This window comes from Eubalaena glacialis, chromosome 1, assembly GCF_028564815.1.
Source record: "Eubalaena glacialis isolate mEubGla1 chromosome 1, mEubGla1.1.hap2.+ XY, whole genome shotgun sequence".
NCBI classification, from domain to species: domain Eukaryota; kingdom Metazoa; phylum Chordata; class Mammalia; order Artiodactyla; family Balaenidae; genus Eubalaena; species Eubalaena glacialis.
In genome coordinates, this window is record NC_083716.1 from 15,570,452 (window position 1) to 15,593,332 (window position 22,881).

Consider the following 22,881-nt stretch of genomic DNA (forward strand, 5'->3'; position numbering starts at 1 on the left):
TGGAAGAAATGGACAAATTCTTAGAAAAGCACAACCTTCCGAGACTGAACCAGGAAGAAATAGAAAATATAAACAGACCAATCACAAGCACTGAAATTGAAACTGTGATTAAAAATCTTCCAACAAACGAAAGTCCAGGACCAGATGGCTTCACAGGCAAATTCTATCAAACATTTAGAGACGAACTAACACCTATCCTTCTCAAACTCTTCCAAAATATAGCAGAGGGAGGAATACTCCCAAACTCATTCTACGAGGCCACCATCACCCTGATACCAAAACCAGACAAAGATGTCACACAAAAAGAAAACTACAGGCCAGTATCACTGATGAACATACATGTAAAATTCCTCAACAAAATACCAGCAAACAGAATCCAACAGCACATTAAAAGGATCATACACCATGATCAAGTGGGATTTATCCCGGGAATGGAAGGATTCTTCAATATACGCAAATCAATCAATGTGATACACCATATTAACAAAATGAAGGATAAAAACCATATGATAATCTCAATAGATGCAGAAAAACCTTTTGACAAAATTCAACACCCATTTATGATAAAAACTCCCCAGAAAGTAGGCATAGAGGAAATATGCTTCCTCTTAGAGGAAAACATAGGCAGAACACTCCATGACATAAATCACAGCAAGATCCTTTTTGACCCACCTCCTAGAGAAATGGAAATAAAAACAAAAATAAACAAACGGGACCTAATGAAACTTAAAAGGTTTTGCACAGCAAAGGAAACCATAAACAAGATGAAAAGACAACCCTCAGAATGGGAGAACATATTTGCAAATGAAGCAACTGACAAAGGATTAATCTCCAAAATATACAAGCAGCTCATGCAGCTCAATATCAAAAAAACAAACAACCCAATCCAAAAATGGGCAGAAGACCTAAATAGACATTTCTCCAAAGAAGATATACAGATTGCCAACAAACCAATGAAAGGATGCTCAACATCACTAATCATTAGAGAAATGCAAATCAAAATTATAATCAGGTATCACCTCACACCAGATAGAATGGCCATCATCAATAAATCTACAAACAATAAATGCTGGAGAGGATGTGGAGATGCACTGTTGGTGCGAATGTAAATTGATACAGCCACTATGGAGAACAGTACAGAGGTTCCTTAAAAAACTAAAAATAGAATTACCATATGACCTAGCAATCCCACGACTGGGCATGTACCCTGAGAAAACCATAATTCAAAAAGAGTCATGTACCACAATGTTCACTGCAGCACTATTTACAGTAGACAGGACATGGAAGCAACCTAAGTGTCCATCGACAGATGAATGGATAAAGAAGATGTTGCACCTATATACAGTGGCGTATTATTCAGCCACAGAAAGAAACGAAATTGAGTTATTTGTAATGAGGTGGATGGACCTAAGTCTGTCATACGGAGTGAAGTTAAGTCAGAAAGAGAAAAACAAATACCGTATGCCAACACATATATATGGAATCTAAAAAAAAATGGTTCTGATGAACCTAGGGGCAGGACAGGAATAAAGACGCAGACATAGAGAATGGCCTTGAGCACACAGGGAAGGGGAAGGGTAAGCTGGGACGAAGTGAGAGAGTAGCACTGACATATACACACTACCAAATGTAAAACAGATAGCTAGTGGGAAGCAGCTGCATAGCACAGGGAGATCAGCTCGGTGCTTTGTGACCACTTAGAGGGGTCGGAAAAGGAGGGTAGGAGGGAGACGCAAGAGGGAGGGGATATGGGGATATATATATATGCATAGAGCTGATTCACTTTGTTATACAGCAGAAACTAACACAACACTGTAAAGCAATTATTTTCCAATAAAGATGTTTAAAAAAAAATCTAAAAAAAAAACAATTAGAGTTAATAAATGACTTCAGCAACATTGCAGAATAAAAGATCAATGTACAAAAAATCAATTATACTTCTATAAGCTTGCAATGAACAATCCAAAAATGAAACTAAGTAAACAATTCAATTTACAAAAGCATCAAAAAGAATAAAATAACTAGGAATAAATTTAACAAAAGAAATTCCAAACTTATACTCAAAGCTACAAAACATTGTTGAAAGAAATTCTGAAAGATCTAAATGAATGGAAAGACCTCCTGTGTTCATGGATCAGAAGACTTGATATTGTTAAGATGGGAATACTCTCCAAATTGATCTACAGATTCAATGCAATCTCTATTAAAATTCCAAATGGCTTCTCTGTAGAAATTGACAAGTTGATTCCAAAATGCATATGGAATTGCAAGAGACTGAGAGTATCCACATAATCTTGAAAAAAAAGAATAAAATTGGAGGATTAACACTTCTCAACTTTAAAACTTACTACAAAGCAAAAGTAATCAAGATAGTATGCTACTGGCAAAAAGAGAAGCATACAAATCAACAGAACTAAGAGTCCAGAAAAAAATCCATATATCTATGGCTAATTGATATTTGGCAAAAGTGTCAGGACCATTCAATGGGGAAAGAATAGTCTCTTCAACAAACAGTGCTGAGAGAACTGGATAGTCACATGCAAAAGAGTGAACCTGAATCCTTACTGCACATGACACACAAAACTTCAAGTGGATAAAAGACCTAAACGTAAGAGCCAAAAAAACTATAAAACACTTAAAAAAAAACATGGGCTAAATATGCATGACCTTAGATTTGACAATGGATTCTTAGATACGACACCAAAATCACAAGCAACAAAAGGGAAAAAAAAGATATACTGGATTTCATCAAAGTTAAAAACTTTTGTGCTTCAAAAGACACCATCAAGAAAGTAAAAGAAGTGGAATAAATATTTGCAAATCATGTATCTGATAAGGGACTTGTATCTAGAATATATAAAGAACTCTGACATCTCAAAAATTTAAAAATGGGCAAAGGACTTAAATAGACATTTCTCCAAAGAAAATACAAATACCCAAAAAAGCACATGACTAACATCATTAGTCAACATGGAAATGCAAATCAAACATGAGGTACCACTTCATACCTACTAGGATGGCTATCATCAAAAAGACAGATTAACTAGTCTGAGCGAGGATGTGTACACGTTGGAACCTTCATACAAAGTTGGCGGGACTGTAAAATGGTGCAGCCACCTTGGAAAACAGTCAGGAAGTCCCTCAAAAAGTTAACAGTTACCATATGATCCAGCAACTTCAACTCTATATATACCCAAGAGAAATGAAAGAATATGTCCACACAAAAACTTATACATGAATGTTCATAGCAGCATTATTCATAATAGCCAAAAGGGGAAACAACCCAAGTGCCCATCAACTGATAAATGGATAAACAAAATGTAAAATATCCATACAATAGATATTATTTAACCATAAAAATTAAGTACTGATATATGCTGCAACATGCCAGTCATAAGCTACATAGTAAACAATTTCATTTATATGAAAGACAAATCTACAGAGAAAGGAAACAGCTTCATGATTGCTTAAAGCTGGGAGGATGAGAAGGTTTGGGGTGACAGCTGAAGGGTACAGGACTTCTTTACAAGGTGATGAAAATATTCTAAAATTGATTACACAACACTGCAATTTTGGAAACCTGCAAGAGATAATTGCACAACTCTGAAGATATTGAAAAGCATTCAATTGTACATTTTAAACACATGAATTGTATCATATGCCAATTATATCTCAATAAAGCTGTTACAAGAAAATGAAATAAATCAAAAAACTAAAAAACAAAACTGAAAGAAAACAAAGAAACATATATCCACATACATATGTACATAGAGAGATTTTTATTTAATTTCTTAAACATGTATATGCATAGCAAAAAACAGTGGTAGTTTATTCTTTACATTGCTCCTGTGTTTTCCAAATTTTCTTAAACAAGCACAGAAAATATATAAGTTCTGATTTGAAGAGTGTAGTCACAGTCCACAAAATACATGAATTTTTGCTGATTCAAAATAAAAACCAGTTAAGTAGCCTGATTTTAATCATGCTAAATTCATGAACCCCGCAAATACATAAAAATAACTGATTACAAAGCAATCCCTATCAAAATCCCAATGACATTTTGCCTAAGTAGAAAACCCCATCCTAAAATTAATATGGAATCTTAAGGGACCCCGAATAGATAAAACAAACTTGAAAAACAAGACTGAAGTTGGAGGTCTCACATTTCTTCATTTCAAAACTTACTACAAAACTACACTAATCGAAACAGTGTGGTACTGGAATAAACACAGACCTAGATCAAAGGACTAGAGAGCTCAGAAATAAATCTTTGCATATATGATCAAATGCTTTCAACAAGAATGCCAAGACCATTTAATGGGGGAAAAAGTCTTTTCAACAAATAGTGCTGGGAAAACTGAATATCCACATGTAAGAGAAAAAAATTGGACCCTTACTTTATACCCTAAACAAAAATTAACTCAAAATAGATTAACAACCTAAGAACTAAAACTTCACAATTCTTAAAAGAAAACATAGGGAAAAGGCTTCATAATACTGGATTTGGCAATGATTTCTTGGATATGACACCAAAAGCACTGGCAATAAAAGAAAAAACAGATAAATTGGACTGTTTCAAAATTAAAAACCTGCCCGTCAAAGGACACTATCAATAGAGTGAAAAGACAGCCCACAGGATGAGAGAAAATATTTGCAAATCATATATCCAATTAGGGGATAAAATCCAGAATATATAAAGAACTCCTACAACTCAACACCAAAAAAAAAGTTAAAAATGGGCAAAAGACTTGAATATATGTTTCTCCAGAGAAAGCATACAAATAGCCAATAAGCACTTGAAAAGATGTTAAATATCACAAATCATTAAGGAAATACAAATCAAAACCACAATGAGATACTGCTTTACATCCATCAGGATGGCTATTATAGGAAGGAAGGAAGGAAGGAAGAGGAAAATAACAAGTGTTGACAAGGATATGGAGGAATTGAAACCTTTGTGCACTGCTGGTAGGAATGTAAAATGGTTACAGCTGCTGTGGAAAACAATATGGCAGTTCCTCAAAAAATTAAAAATAGAATTACCATACAATCCAGCAATTCCACTTCTGGCTATCTATCCAAAAGAATTGAAATCAGGGACTTGAAAAGATAGTTGTATACCCATGTTCATAGTAGCATTATTCATAATAACCAAAAAGGTGGAAGCAACCCAAGTATCTATTGATGGATGAATGGATAAACAAAATGCAGTGCAATATATACATACAACAGAACATTATTCAGACGTAAAAAGGAAGGAAATTCTGACACATGCTACAAGATGGATGAATCTTGAGGACACCATGCCAAGTGAAATAAGCCAGTCATTAAAGGACAAACACTGTATGATTTCACTTACATGAGGTACCTAGAATAGTCAAATTCACAGAGACAGAAAGCAGAATGGTAGTTTGCAGGGTCTGGGGAAAGGGGGAAATGAGGAGTTACCGTATGGGTATAGAGTTTCAGTTTTGCAAGATGGAAAGAGGTCTGAAAATAACAGTAATGGCTGTACAACAACTTGAATATACTTAATGCCACTGAATGAATTCTACTCTTAAAAATGGTTAAAATGGTAAATTTTTGTAATGTATATCATTACAAAAACTCAACCTTCATTTCTTCTCATGTTCAATGGAGGACTGTATTAAAATCTCTTTTTTTTTTACTAAAATAGTATAAAAGTCTTTGACATCTCAAGTTATTGTGATTCATATGATCTACTGTTCTTATTAAATGTTTGAAATAAATCTGAGATTTAGTATTTTTTCCTCTAAGGTAAAGTCTAAAAAAAGAAAAAAAAAAGATTAAAATTTAAAGCAGGATTCATACCTGATATAAAGCAAGAGAATGCCCGTATCTCTGGAGAGGTCCCCTTGATACAGTTCCTACATTCCATATACTGCTTTCTAAATTGTAACTAAAAACAAGAAAAAAAAATAACTTCATAAGCTAAGATTCATTTTCAGTTTTGTAATTTGCATATGCTTTCTTGTATTTAAATATTCATTAAATTCAAAAACAATTAGAATAAACTCATAATTTCATATACCATATTAGAAATTTCTAATAGAGACTCATTCAAGATATACCTAGTCTAAATTAGGATTCAATCATCAGAATGTATAATATACAATAACTTGACTAGGCTATTTATTACTGGAGTTAATTTGTTCTGAACCAGCTGATTAACCTAAACAATAGTGAGCTCCTCTACACTTTTAAAGTCACCTGGGCCTCCTTGTAGCTCCTACCGTAAGGCTTTCGTCTGGCTTTCTTTGTTGCCAATGTCTGACCCCTTCAAGTCTTTGCTCAGCTCTCACCTTTCCCATGAAGCCTACATCACTACATTTGTGAGTGCAACTCCCTCCTCGTTAGCATTCCTGATTTGCTTACCCCTGCTACCTATCTTGCTATCTATCTATATCTATATATGAATATATGTGCATATATATAATTTATTTATAATATTCATATTTATCATGCTAATTACATTTTTTTCTAATTGCCTGTCTTTCCTCACTAACTTCACAAAGATGGGATATTCATTATGTCCACTGATAGATCCCAAGTACTAAGCACAAAGTAAGTGTTCAAAACAATTTGCTATGCCCATGAATACATATTAATTCTAATGTCGATGTATAAATGTTCCGTAAAATACTCTCTAATTTAATAGACACTAATACAAAACTTTTATATTATTTACTGAATAATTTGTCTTAAGCATAACATCTACACCTCAATTAAATTCTACTACAGAAGATAAATCAACTTATGACTGACACCATCACTTCTAAAAGCTTTTAAACATCCTTACCTACAACTAAACCACATTCAGAAAAATGAAAAAATATTCTCTAACCTGTGAAAACAGCAACAAAGTTGCTGATTACTTCTAAGCTGATACCTCTAGTTTACTATAAAACTAAATAAACACTGTAACCAAAAGAACCAGGTTTCAGACAAAAAAAAAAAAATTAAACTATCTGGTTCAAATGGAAAATATATGTTTAGGAGAATATCAAGTAAAATTCATCACTTAATTTAAAATATGCTATTTAACTTGTACGGAACACAAACTTTTAGGATCTCCATGTTTCCTTGACAACTATACTCTGTCTTCACAACTCTACTTTGCAAATACCACAATTTAATCCAAAGTTCTGCTTTATTTTCACAACCTTTTCATTTTCATGAATCATAGTTAATTTCCTTTTCTTTTCCACATTTAACTCTCGGTTCCTCAGGTTCTTTGCATATCTTAACAACTCATTTTAATCCTACCAACTCTCTTTCAATTCTTTCTACTATATTTTATCCTTCATTTATTGTGTTACAGAATTCTAATTGTTCACTTAAATATTTACCTAAAATTCTTCCTCCCTCTCTCCAGAATTTATTTTATTTTATTTCATACTTTAATTCCAGTCTTATTCAATCATAGTTTTAAAGCAATCTCCTCTTATACACAGAATTTTTTAATCCCCAAAATTAATAGGACGCATATTTTCAGAAATTGGAGTTTACAGATAAAATACAGAATGCCCAGTTAAACCTGAATTTCAGATAAACAACAATTTTGTAGTATAAGTATGATCCATGCAATATTTGGGACAAAACCAAAAAATAAAATAAAATTACGAGGCCTACGCATACTAAAAAATTATTCACTGTTGATCTAAAATTCAAATTTAACTGTGTGTCCTGTATATTTATCTACTAAATATGGCAACCCTTTTGGGTATACACCTTTATGGTACACTGTCCAGGGTCGGTTCCAACTGGCTGATGCCCAAGTTGCATCAGTTATTACATATTATGAATATCACCCCTGAAAACAACATTGATAATCAAATTATTATTTCCTCTTTTATTCTGTTATTGAATAGTTCATAAAATAAAATTATCAGCTGAAAAAAATCAGATAAAGCTAGCATCCATGCAGTTCTCCTTGTCATCTAATCAGGCAAAGGACAATCTCTATTGAGTCAACAGTAAATGCATAACCTGTTTTATAATACTGGCACTGTTCTCCCAACAAAAGCTTGTAAAGTAAATGCAAAGTAAAAGTTTAGGTAAATTAAAATTTGCAGAAAAACTGAAAGTACTTTTATATAAGCAATTATACTTCACTCTGAAAAAATAAAAGGTAGCAGTATTCATAATGCCCAATATAGGCTTGGCCTGGTCTGGGCTTATTTAAAGTTAATATTTTCTTATTCAGAATTTATTAAAAGCACTCTAGAAAGTTAATGAAATATCTATATAGAACAAACCTATATGCCCAATGACAAATAACTTATTGATACACTGAGTTTATATATTCTCAAATCAGTCCTATGTGGCAAACAGATACTATTACAAAAATAATCATTCATAAATTTGTATATCAATAACATAAGGCATTTAGGATAGTCCTATTACCCAAAAATATCCAGCTTAAAAATTAGACTGTGAAAGTCTGAAAAAAAAAAGAAAACTTACTTCAGGACCATTTGGAAAGAACTGTAGTTAAAAGTATATCCACCAATCACCCACATAAATTTCCCATGTAAAACAGCTTTATGGGAAGCCCGACCTACAGAAGGACTGAAGGGTTTAACATTTGGCAGAATCCAGTAAGACTCAGTGGAAGGAACATTCAAAGAACAATCAGGACCTATTTAAAAAAATCAAACAACACAATGCATTAAACAAAGACCTTAGATTGTAGAAATAGAATACATGTATTAAGAGAATTTAAGAATCCAATGCTCATCGTATTAATAAATATAATGTACATAAATGGTCTGAAATATAACTTACAGGAAAACTCTAAAAGCAAATGTAATGCTTACAGAGGAAAAAATCATACACTCAAATCAGACTTGGATACGTTCAAATAAATAATACAATCTGAAAGAATTACTTAAATGATATAAATTTCAGATTTATTTCAGTATGCTAATAGGATATTAGAAGAGAAAACAATGTACTCAAATCCCACTTCTGTCTCTTACTAAAAGTGTGACCTTGGGAAAGTCTGCTTACCTTTGCCATCATCAAGCCTTCATCTATAAAACAGAAATAACAATCTATCTCCTAAGGATTATTATAAATATTTAATTTTTTTAAAGACAGTGGAAATTAAAGCATTCATAAATTGTAAACTATTAAAGAAATATAAAAGTAAAATTACATTTTTTCTTAGCATCATTCTTATTAAGACCAAAATTGGCATCAGTAGAGAGGCTTATTATCCTCAAACAGAAAAAATTATTATGCATAATAAAATAAAAACTATTAATGAGTGCAGGATAACGTAAATACTCCAAGTTAAAAACACTGCCTTTTCCTATCCACGTTCATGATGTTACTCATGAGTCTTGGTTCCTCATCTGTAAAATGTAGCAGGCTAGGCTAGATCAGTGTTTCTCAAACTTCAGTTATGGAAGGAATGCTCCTAAAGGAAATGTATTTTCATCAAATTTAAGGGCTCACAGATTAATTTAATTCTAATGAAACTAATATGCTTAAACAAAAACTAGAAATAAATTCCTTATGTTTAAAGTTCTTTTATAAATATAAAACCAACATAAACTTATAAATTATGTATATAAACAAACTTATAAAATCATTAATTTTTGCTTAAAATGATGGATGTTGTTCTGCTCAAAGTAAATCATTGGTACTAAGTGGAAAATGATATCAATTCCATAGCACCTTGTTTATGCAACTTTAAGATACCTATATTATTTTGACAACATAATTCTCCCAGCACTTTTCTTTCATTTATCTTTTACAAACCTTTTTTATCCATATAATATGTCATAACATCTGTTGACCTTCACTTATCACAAAAGTATCAGTACTCTTCAATATTCTTTTTAGCCTGCAATAAGGATACTACTTGGTCCTAGCTAAATAGTCAACACAAATGCCGGCACTGCAATCAAGTGGCATTTTTACACAATTATGAGATCAATCACTTGATGTTAAGTTTGCTTATATCAAAAAGTTCTAGATTATCACTGAATCACAAAATTTTAAAGCTTCCAAACAGACCCTAATTTCAGAAATATTAGCCTTTACAGTTTTTATTTTCTCATTTGTTCACTCACCCATGCATTCATTCATCCATCTTCCAAGTCCTTTTCAATGCTTACATTCTATGAGTCTGTATTTTTCAGGTACAAATTAGATAGCACCCTAGATTATCTCTTTAATAACAACACAATCTTTTAAATCAAATATAGGAAACTTTATAATTTCTGAGTGAAAAGAATGTGAACTATTCCTTGGTAACCAAAGAAATTAAAGGAACACACTGTTTTTTTTAAAAAAAAAGTTAAACTACAATTCTAAACCACTTAGAACTCATTTAACTCAGGTTGGCAAACAACAGCCCATGAGCAAAATCCAACCCACTACCTGTTTTTGTAATAAAGTTTTTTAAGAACACAGTATGCTCATTCATTTAAGTATTATCTATGGCTACTTTTGCAGTACTCAGCAGAGTTGACTAGTTGCAACAGATATCATACAATTCCCAAAGCCAAAAATAGTTACTATATGGCCTTCTACAGAAAAGTTTACCAACCTCTAACTTAACTGAAGAGAAATAAGATCATATGGACATTACACATAAGAGGTATACCTAATTGGTCTGAATGCTATATCTTGTTTTCTTAAAAAGAAAAATGTAGATTTATTTTAAATCAGGAATAATAAAGCAAAAAGGGTAAAATGTTAAAAATAGGTTAATCTGGGTAAAGGGCATTTGTATATTCTTTGTACTATTTTTTTTTTTATTTTAGGTATCTATTCTTTTTTTAATTTATTTATTTTATTTACTTATTATTTTTGGCTGCATTGGGCCTTTGTTGCTGCGCACAGGCTTTCTCTAGTTGCGGTGAGCGGGGGCTGCTCTTTGTTGCAGTGCGCGGGCTACTCATTGTTGCGGAGCACAGGCTCTAGGCACACAGGCGTCAATAGTTGTGGCATGCGGGCTCAGTAGCTGTGGCTCACAGGCTCTAGAGCGCAGGGCTCTACATGTAATCACAAGTGTCCTTGTAAGAGAGATTTGACTACAGAAGGAGAAATCAATATTACCACTGAAGCAGGATGCTGTGCTCCATGCTTTGGAGATGGAGTAGGGGAAAAGAGCTAATGAATGTAGGGATTGAAACTCTATTACTGGAAAAGTCAAGGATGCAGATTCTTTCTTAGAGCCTCAGAAGGAGTGTGACCCTGAAAACACCTTGATTTGGGCTCAGTGAAACATATTTCAGACTTCTAACCTCCAGAATGGTAAGAGATTAATAAATGTGTGTTAAGACACCAAGTTTGTGGTAATTTGTTACAGCAATTATAGGAAACTAATGCTAATAACTAAATTTATTTTATTTATTAACTTCAGATAAATACTGTTATTTAATACAAGAAATTGGATTTTAGAGATTTTTAAATTTTTACTCTATAATCTAAAATATCTACTGTTCTCTGCAAACCAGCAGTCAAATTCTTCCTCTTTGTTACTACCTTATTTTATGTAACTTCTAGCAGTTATTAGAAGGAATGGTCTATAGCCAAACTCTACAGATTCTTTATTTTACTCTAAATTAATAAGTTTATAAATAGAATGAAAGATTTATGAACATGACTTAAAAGTTTAAGGAAAATTAGATGTCTTAATTTGTAGTCTTCTGCACTCGTAACTAAAATGGTTAAAAATGTAAATTTATAAACTGAATATTAATTTAAAACACAAATAACTATAGAGAACACTTTATACACACAAAGGCTTCACCACCCATTAAATATCATTTAAAGCCATCCAAGACTCCCTTTTTATAAAAACACATCCATGAAAAATCTACCACTTCATTATCTGTTCTGTTATGGAACATCTCTGCATAATTCTCCCTGCATAACTTTTATCAATCAATATGGGAATCTCCTCAAGGTAAGCAGATCACAGCTGTCTTGAAAAAGATGTAATAAACTAATTCACATTACAGTGGGTTTTCATAAAGATTTAATATGCTACCTTTTCCATGGGTTAATCCAAAGAGCATAAATGAATTTCTAATGATGTAACTTTTGGCATTAGTGACAGGCTACTGCGAGACAAATTTTTGAGATTGTTCTACAATCCAAAGTGGAATTATACTCATCCCTCTTAAATTTATACCTCCATCCTCACAATCTCTCTTGAATTCCAGGCTCAAAATGAAACTATCTACATGACATTTCCACTTGGATGTCTCATAATCATCTCAAACTTAACATGTCCAAAACTAAAATCTTGATTTTCTCCCTCCCAAATCTGCTCCTTCACCAGTGTTTACCATCTCAGTAAATGGCACTTCCATTTACCCAGTTGCTCAGGGCAAAGATCTTGGAGCTATTCTTGAGTTCTCTTTTTCTCCCACACCCATATCCAACAAATCCTGGACTGACATTCATTACGTATGCAAGAATATAGCCTTTCCAACTGTTAAAACATGGAAATGCTTCACTGATTGTTAAGTAGATGCTGCTGCAGGTACCAGGCCTTCCCCTTCCCAGTTCCCCTTGCCCCTCTGAGATAATCCAGACTCTCCGCAAAAGACAACTAAAGGGGTAATGCCTGGCACAGCATGGCTCATCCAGGATCCTGCCCCAGTCCTAAAGTCAGCACCAGGTTTGATTGGTTGGTGTCTAAGTGTCTGTACCTTACCAATTATAAACATTTTTAAATTCGATCACCTCTGCCAGGCTCTAAACACTGTTCCTTTCCTTTCCAACTACCATCCTAGTACAAGCCACCATCCAATCTCACCTGGACTATTGCAATAGTCTCCAAAATGGTCTCCTTATTTCCATTCTTGCTCCCTTCCTATCACATTCAACTCTCCACAATGCAACCAGAATGATTAAAAATATAAATCTACTCTTATCATTTCCCTACTCAAAATCTTTCAATGATTTCCCATCACACTAAAAATAAAAATCCTTAACATGGCCCACAACTCTTACATGACTGGCCTCAGTATCCACTTACTGCATGAACGAATGAATGAATGAATGAAAATAACCTTGGAGCCATAAAAGATTAAGAGCAAGAGCTATGAAGTCAAACCTCGCTTTCCAACTTATTAGCTATGAAACCTTGGACGAATTAACTTCTCTAAACTTCAGTTTAATCATGGAGATTATACGTAGAAGAACATAGGATTCTGTGAAAGTAAAATAAGATTGAATGAGATTGTACTTAATATTAAATACAATAATGAAACCTTCATAATAGTAACGTTATTACTATTATGAAGTCCATCCTCTCGTTTTAATATACAAGGAAACCAAGTATAATTAAGTCTACAGGCAAAATATGTTAATGAAGCCTAGCATTATTAGGTATAGTAAATATACATGCCAAAAGAAAACAGTAAAGTTACAACTAAAAATTTCTATAATCAGAGGTAAATACAATTGAGAAATAATTGCAAAGGACAAAACCTAGAATAAAGAAGGTACTACAAAGTTTTGAAAGTTTCTCCAAAGCAATTCCAGAACTACTGAATTATATTCTTTCTTCCTTCCAAAAGTAGTCTATTTTGCACTGGAAAAGTTTTTCTAAGGGACTCTATCTCTGTTTTGATACTGGAAATCAGTACAAAATTTTTATTTGCTTTACATAAATTAATTTTATAAAATAACTTTTCTTCCATAAAGAAGGATAAAAATTTAAAGTCTTCAAGTGAGTTTAACAGCAATTCCCTGAATAGTACCTCTAGGGTAGTATATCAGCTAGATTTCTTTTGTTGTAAGCCACAGAAACTACTTTTGGCTAGATTAAGGAAAAATGGATATTTGTTGAAAAAACATGGGGAAATTCAAAGAATTTTAAAAAGAGGCTGAAAAACCAAGCTTAAAATAGACAGTTATCTGGATTTATCATCCCATCAAGACTACTCTCAATGAGCGAAAGGCAATTTCCCACAAAGAAACTGGACTGCTAATAGGAAAGGAAAAGTATGCCGAGAAGGAAGATTTGAAGAGAGGTACATGTAACTTACTGTAATCACTCCAGAAATAGTCTTATGATCATATTGAATCTGAAGTTCTCCACAATAAACGGCAAAATGAGATAACATCATTGTAAGAGTCCTATCTTCTAACATCATCAGAAAATTTTGATTTTGTTTCAGTATCCAAAGTATTCTAAACATTTTCTAGGCCCATAAAACCAATCTCCAAAGGACAGTTATCAATTTTAGTGTATTTTAAATGTCCACAGCTGTTCTGACAATATCCTAATTTTACAGAACAATGAATTTGTGAGTGGTAATCACTACACCAGATCTGTTCCAAGAATACTTGGTTCTCACAGTTTAGGTCAATGATGTGGTTATAGTATGGAAAGGAACTGCCCTTCTGTTAGCAAAGGTCACTGCCTTCCAATTATTATTTTTGAGTTGTGAAGGGCTCGAAAACAAAGCTTTATAGACTGGTTCTGATTAGTTGAAAATGACAAATACAGAGATAGCTGGGATTGAAAGCAGGATTTGTTTATCCCACCTATCTAAGTCAGAGGCAATAAAGTAAGTGGTTGTAAATATTTCAACATTAGGTAACATTCCACAAGGAAGGAACCTATGTCTAGCACAGAATATTCTGTGAATTTTGTTGTAACCCACAGCTCAGCCCTTTGTTCTATTCTCTCTCTCTCTCTCTACACTCCCTTCCCTCATGATCTCATCTGATCTCATGGCTTTAAGTATCATCAACCATTTCCAATTTAACATTTTTAAGCCAAGCAGCCCCAAACAGTACAGACCTCTCTCCACTAAACTCCAACTGCCTTTTCAACATCTCCTCTTAGATGTCTAAAAGACATCTCAAATGTAACATACCAAATTCAAACTGATCTGCCTCCTAAAATCTTCTTCATGTCAACTGATGACAACTCTATCTTAGTCTAAGGTCAAAAAAATCTTCAAGTCATCCTTAACTCTTTTCTTTCTCCCATCCCCCATATCCAATGCATCAACAAATCCTATTAACCCTGTTTTAAAATCACATTCAGTATTAAGCAATTCTTACCTTCTTTGCTGCCTGCCCACACTACTATCATTTCTCACCTAGATTATAATTATAGTAATAGTCTCTTAACTGGTACCCATTTTTCGTAGTCTATTCTCAATATAGAAGTCAACAGGAACCTTTTAAAACTAAGTCAGATTATATCAATCGTCTGCTCAAAATTCTACAATGGCTCCCCATTTCACTTAGGGTAAAAGTCAAAATCCTTCCAATGGCCTACAACACTAAGGCTTAGCTCATCTAGCTCCATTCCTCACAAACCTCCCTCACTCCAGCACCTTACCTCCATATCCCCGATCATCTCCTTGCTCTGCAACTTCTCTGAGCTCACATCTGACAACCTGCCTCTCAGTGATTCAATTCCAGGCACACTGGCCTTTTGCTGGCCCTCACACACACCAGGCATGTTCCTGCCTTAGGACCCTTGCCAATGGCTATTCCCTCTGCCTGAAATGCCCTTCTCCTAATTATCTATACAGCTAACTCCCTCACTTGCTTCAAGTCTTCACTCAAATGTCACCTTCTCAATAAGGCCTAACCTGATCATTTTATTTAAAATTGTAACTCCCATCCCTAGATCTATCTATCCCTCCTTCTCAGCTCCACCTTATTTTTCCATTACACTTATCCCTTTCTAAAATATTATATGTATAATATATATGTAATGTTGATTATCTATGGTCTGTCTCTCTTAGCTTGAATGTAAGATCCACAAGGATCTTTACTTTCTTTGTTCCGTGATGTATTCAAAGGTCCTAGAATAGTACCTAGCACTTGGAAGAAGCTCTAAAATTTTTGTTCCATAAAATGAACAAAAATAAATGAATGAATTAGTAAATAAAGCTTGTTATATATACATCCTCAATACTATTTTTATTTTTAAACAACTTTTCAAGTAGCTGAGGAATAAAAACTTATTGCCTCTTGCAAAAAGTTGGATTTGCTGTTTTTGCTAGGTGGGGAAAATGAACAAAAAGAGAAGAATTTAATCTAGCACATTATCTGTTGCTTGTCTCTCCACAAAGTTAAATAGAGAGATCACGTTCATTATTATTAAATTTCTAAAGGAAAGCATAAGCTATGCTGTGGATTTCTTTAAAGCAACCTATAGTCTCATGTGTACTTATACACACTATCTTAAAGTAACTAACTCTGTCCTAATATGTTACATGACTAACCCAGAAAAAAAATAATGTATGATAAAATATTCATGGATCTGAGCTAAAAGATTTTATATTTTTCTAAAACAAACAAAATCATCAAGTTTTTACAACCTGAATAATGCCATGGAGTCTAAGTGTGTGCTCTGGTAGTCAATACTGCCACCCAATGGCAAATGCTAAAATCTAAAACCAAAGGACTGAAAGAAAATAACTGACGAGATGCTCAAATTCAAATGTTTCCCTCAATATTTAAAATTATGCTTTATATATCAAGTAAATTGCATAAGTTATTGGAGTACTAGTCTTCTAAAACATCTATACTTGAATGTCCACATATCACTAAACCAGCAACTAATACATTTCTAATTCATTCATTCAACAACAACAAAATTTGAGCGCCTACTACACAACAGGCACTACAGAAGATGCTGTGGGCATAAAGGTGATCAAAACATAGTCATTCGTAACATCATGGAGTTTGTATTCCAGTAGGAAAGATAATAAAGAATCATACAAACATAAATGTGATAAAAGCTATAAATTTAAAAGATAGGGTCCTATGAAAGCACGTGGGGGGATGTGACCCAGTCTTAGAAATGTTAAGGGGTGAGGGTGTTGTAGGGGGAAGTGCAAAAATAAGAAAGGCCTTGAAAATTTCAAGAAAGGCCTTGAAATATTTAGGGACAAAGAACATTCTTTGATATTTAGGGACAAAGAACATTCTTTGAACTGAGATAAATCCAAAGTGTAACTTTCAATAAAGAATCGGAAACACTATAAGAAACTATCAAATTACCTGATTTACATATTAAGATACTGTCTTTTAATCAATCATCTAAAGGCTGAAAACAACCAACTTCAATCCTTACATGACAACAGTGTCTGAACCGCACTGAAAAGGAACACTGAATATCTATAAAGAATATCCTGAAGACATGTAAAAGGACTGAATGATAGGATTGAACAGGGCATTCTGGAATAGGAAAGGACCAGGGACAAATTTTAAATGGCTAAGCAATGGTCTTGTATATAAAACCTGGTAACCTGTTTTTCATCTCTATAAAACAGGTGGAAAATGTTCTGTTGTAATAGATTAAGAAAAGAATTGTACCCTGAAGTCTGCTCGTTTATCTTTTCAACCTGTCTACTCCTACCATCTATTCCACATTGCAAAGTTTTTCTGAGTAGGCATGAGAGGACTATTCAGCCCATTCCTTGTCAGTTATGGCAACAATCTACACTTTAAAATACTTTATTTGGATTTTTAAATTTATTTAGAAGATTCCAATCATTTGAACCCCCTTCCTAGTTTGGGAAAATCTCTCACTGTGTGAATTTTGTTCAGAAACAGAATCCTTTCCCACTACACAATTCAGAAAAGTTAAATTCTCTATTTCTATATCTCAAGGCAGCCAAGCAAGGTATGGATAAGACCTAAGCTTAGCCAAGTAGATTTTACTAAGCAGGCCTTCAAATCTTCAAAAGTGATACAAAGATGTGGGGAGAATTTAGAATTTTTTCTACCCAAGCCTGTAGCATACAGTATCCACAGTAAAGACACCAGTGGTGGTACCCCAGGGTCCAGTGGCAGTAACAGGAATATCCTAATCAAACTTTCCTGTGGCTTCATCTTTGCTGGGAACCAACCCACCTAGCCTTCTGTTACACCTACCCCTTTCTAACCAAGGTTTTTCCAGCCTTCCCATCTCCTTTGTGAGCTACCCAATATCCTTTTGTATTAGTCAGATTACAGGTTTAGAGAACAAAAAATAAGTTGCTTAAAAAAACTAAAAGTTAATTCCTCTCTCATAAAACATTCTAGAGGCAAATGGGCAAGCGCTACTGCTTACTACAGTTACTGCCATTTACCAGCCATTGGAAAAGATCTCAATGATGTAAAATTCCCACACAGCACTTCCACTCACATCCTACTTACCTAAACTTAGCACAATAACCATACTAGACGCAAGGAAGGCGGAAAAATGTGGTATGTAGCTGAAGACCATGTGCTGAGTTAAAAACTCAGTCAATTCTATCACTAAAAAGAAGGGAAGAATGAATGCTGGGAGATAGTGGTCCCTGACATACTTTCCAATAACTGCCTTTTCTGCTCAGATAAGCCAGAACTGTTTCTGTTGCTTACAATCAAATCAAAGACTTCTAGTGGTTCTGATTTTTTAAAGTTATGTAAGAGAGAAACCTGGAGCCACTCTGATTAGGGAGTTGACGGGGGTCGGAGGGTGGGAACACACCGTATCTGAGAGTCTGCTTTGAAAATTAATGTTCTACTGTATTATTTACATATGAACATAAATCCAATTTATTATATCTTGATTTTCATGCCTTTTAAAAATTCCTCAGGACTTCCCTGGTGGTCCAGTAGTTGAGAATCCGCGCTTCCACTGGAGGGGGGCACAGGTTCAATCCCTGATAGGGGAACTAGGATCCTGCATGCCACGCGGTGTGGCCAAAAAAAAAAAAAAAAAAAAAAAAAATCCTCATCTATCCCAATGTTTGGAAGCCATCTTAAAAGAAAAAATGCTCTTCAAAGTTGTCTTTTTCCCTCCTGTGACTTATTAAGACTTAAATTTTATTAAGTGAAAGATGTCACAGAAGCAGATGAATCCACACAGGTCTCTACCCTTTAAGTAATCTATTTGATATGTATATATCATTGTCTTTGAAAACTATACATTATAACAAAATTAAACATTATACAATAAACTTGTGTGCTTTTCAAAATGTTGCACTAGCATTTTCTATATTCTTTACTATTTCAGCTTTTGGTTGTTACAAGTGCTCTCCACAGAAAAAGGGGGACAGTTGACTTTAATGGTGCCATCTAGTCTTAAAATATACTCCTATTGCCTAAAACAGTAAAAAGGTGAAAGCAGATGGTTAAGGAAGAAAGACTTAGATGAGAAAGTTAAGGGGGAAAAAAGTATAGTAATGGCTAAGCAAAACTCTTAGGAGATGTTACATAGAAAAACTAAATTTGGAAAACAAGGAGATGTGAAGCCTAGGTGGGACAAGCACTAGAGAAATGTGAGGAAGGGGATTCAAGACTTAACAAAAATCTAGGTTTTTCCTCTGGATTCTCTTAATAAAATCTCAGTTTCTAGAAAACAACATTTATTTTCTTTTTATACACTAGCACAGAACCAAACAGAGTAAGTAAAATTAACCAACATAAATGGATAAAATATAATGAAGGTAGCAACAATCTGTTATTCTTAACCCAAAGAATCCAGTTCCAAATAACACATTACAAAAAAACTACCAGACTCTGAATCTCATAAAGATTGCCTCCTCAGCTCTCATTTCAAATATCTCCAGTTCTTTGATCATTCCTCAGATGCCCTAGAAACAAATCTCTCTCTCCATTTCCCCTCAATGATTTCTCCCATTCCATATATCTAAAATTAAAACCTAGTGATATAGTCAACAATCCCACCTACTTTAAGCTATGCTTCCTTAGATATAGAATCAGGAGTCAGTTTGGAGGCTCAAAGAAACCAATCTGCACATCATCTGTCTTGAAAGACGCACAATATCCATTTCACCAAACACTACCCATAAAACATTCATATCAATTCAGAGATGAATTATTTAATTACAAAGAATTAATAGTGGTATAAAAATGTATCTGATTTCTGTATATTTTATAATAAAGCACTTTATCATTATTCTCATTTTTTTAATATATGTGTACATGCATATATGTGTATGTGTTAATACATATATATATATAAACTTATTCATATTATCACTTTGCTTTAAAAGTAAATAAACCCAGCATTTGCTTCCCCATTTTCACTTGCTTATAGACATTTAAGAGCCAGGAATTTTTATGATTTCAGGCACTCCTGACAAGAATAATGCAATGTGAAATGCTGATAAACAAAAGCCAGAAAAACAAAAGATAATATTTTCAACCAGATACGTATTACAAAACCTCCAGAAAATAAAGCATTTTAAAGAAGAACTACTAAAAGGAAGTAAAGAACAGAAAAGGACAGAGCTGTTCATAGAGAATATTATACAAATATACCCCTCTTTTGCTTTCAAGACTGTTAGAATGAGATGGGGACTAATAGCAGATGAAGACCAGTCAGAAAAACACCATGCGTATAAGCTATACTTCTATCTCTCAGGCCTTAATTTAAATATATTCTTGGTGTACTATTCTCTCCATAGAAAAGGACATTATTTTAGTTTCAAGACTGAAACGGAAAAAAAAGATACCTTAAGGCACTTTTTAAGGGAAGAAAGGCCATGATTTATTAAAATAGCCACTCAACAAAATATATGCCTTATATATATAATTAAAAACACTGAGAAATTTGTATCTGTCATAATCATAGTAGGAAATCAAATTCAATTCAATAAGAAATCACTGGTATTTCATATGGTTGGAGCAACTAATTTTTTAATGAAATAACATGGGTTTAAAATGGGCATAATTTATGGAAAGCCTAAAATAATTCCTCTAAATAAGTACTCAGCACACTCAGTAACAGTTTTTCTAACTTGTCTCAAGAATGTTGAATACGAAACCATTCTCTTTGGTTTTTACTTTAGACAGCTCTGGTAGGAACTATTGCTACTACTGTTACACTGTATTATAATAACACATGATCATGTAACTTTGGATTATGTACTTCTTGAGTCAAAGTTCCCCCATCAAGAGGATTAATACACTGGCACAAAGTAAGCTCTCAATATGTAAATATAATCTGCACAAAGCAAGTTCTGGGTGGGTAAGTATATAGATAACTAGGACGTATCTCTTCATTAAATTCCACAATGACAAGATTTATGATTTTATACCCAAATACTTAAGTAAGCTAAAACTCTTCAATGCAGTCTAAAATTAATCTTTAATAATATATTTATAAAAATTGTTTAGAAATTCTTCCCCAATTCTTCTCATTGCTTTTGCAATAAGCAGCTGTAAAACTTCTAAACTTTTAAAAATACTCTATGTTCTTTTAAAACATAGCCACAAGAGGTCAGTCTTTCCCAAGAAACAAGTTTAATATAGTCCAGTACCTTCCCAGATGAGCATCTATTTTTGCAATATACTACTTATATTATCCATTATAAATCAAATTTGAATGTACCATGTGTTAATTTCAGCCACGTCACCAAATCTTTGGGAACTCAACAAAAAATTAAAGAAGATCATAATGATCACACGTCTACAATTTAAAGAGTTTCATATACAACTTCACTTGATTCTCAAAATAGCATGTAGACAAAATCTTTACTGATTTTATTTGTGAAGAAGCAAGCTATTAAGAAGTTGACTGTTACTGAAATTCTAAAAATAAAACAAATACATGAGATTTGGGTGTGTAAACTACAGCAAAACAAATGAGTGTAGAATTTGTATTAATATATTAGATACATAAATCAATGTTTCAAAAGCCACTTACCTTGCCAACTATCATTGCAGACGCACAGCTTTTCTCCTGTTAGGTCACAGTAACCATGATCTGGACTGCCGCAATTGGCTTTACAGTAAGGAATGTCACAAGCTTCACCCTTCCAGTATTTATCACACTCACAATATACTCTACTTGGAACAGAGACACTAGTTGTACACTTCCCATGACCAGAGCAATTGTTAGGACAAGAGTTGATTCTGTAAAATATAATTCATATATATTCAAATTCAAGATAACTGAAAAAGAACTTTGGCTAATATTTTGTTAACTTTGTAATTTTTATGTTGTGCCTACGTGCTTCATTTAACGCAATTTTACAATGCGACTTCAATTCTTTACTCTGTACCTTTTAAACCCTAAAGCAATTCGGTTACACATATTTGTAACTGGCCTCAGTTCATTCAATGAGTTTATTCTGCTACCAAGACTACATACTCAACATCTGCAGGATCTATACAGTTCCAAGCACACTGTTTTGTAAAGACTTAAGTACTCAACTGCTTTGAATATATATTTCACAGAAAAAAATTATATTCATGAATACCTGAAACAATATGAGAAGCCAAGATTTAAACTGGTTATATAATACTTAAACAGCATGCTATCACCTATACACTGTTATGGAAGTAAAAGGATATTTACCAAGTTTTATTTTAAGGCTCTCTAACTGATTATATTCTACTATATATTTATTCTCCCTTGTGTAAATTCTTGATATAAATAAATCCTATAATAAATTGCTGATTCAAGGATATTTAGAATATTTTATTCCTCGTGAAAAATTCTCTACGTTCCTGAAGAAAACAAACAAACAAAATGTATCAAGTTCCTCTGTGGCCATTCTTAATGAAAGCAACTGAAAGCATCTCTGGCTAATTCACTTCACCCTTGGACTTTCAGATATAAAAATGTATATAGAGTCTACACAATAGATGCTCAATAAATACTATTTTCTAATTTTAGAGAAGACAGTGGTATATAGCCACTTACCTTATCTCCTAAGCCTCAATTTCCTCATGTGTAAAATGGGAAAAATACCCATTTGACAGAACTGATGAGAAGAGAATTAAAGAATATAATATATATAAAGCATCCAGTACAGTCTTTGGAATACAGAAGGACTATGAAAACTCAGCTCTCATTCACTCTCCAAATTAGGTATAAAATACCTTGGAGCACAGTAGGGCAGATGAGGGCTC

General features: G+C 33.5%; 1 protein-coding gene across 1 annotated transcript in view; it reads right to left on the reverse strand.

Moving 5' to 3' along the window:
* Positions 1-22,881, reverse strand: part of ATRNL1 (attractin like 1) — a 701,048-nt gene that overhangs the window by 643,692 nt on the left and 34,475 nt on the right. Inside the window, exons 5-7 of the mRNA XM_061191223.1 lie at positions 21,671-21,879; positions 8,488-8,662; positions 5,833-5,920 (exon numbers count right to left, since the gene is read on the reverse strand). Coding sequence (XP_061047206.1) covers positions 5,833-5,920; positions 8,488-8,662; positions 21,671-21,879 — 472 coding nt within the window. The remainder of the gene's footprint in view (positions 1-5,832; positions 5,921-8,487; positions 8,663-21,670; positions 21,880-22,881) is intronic.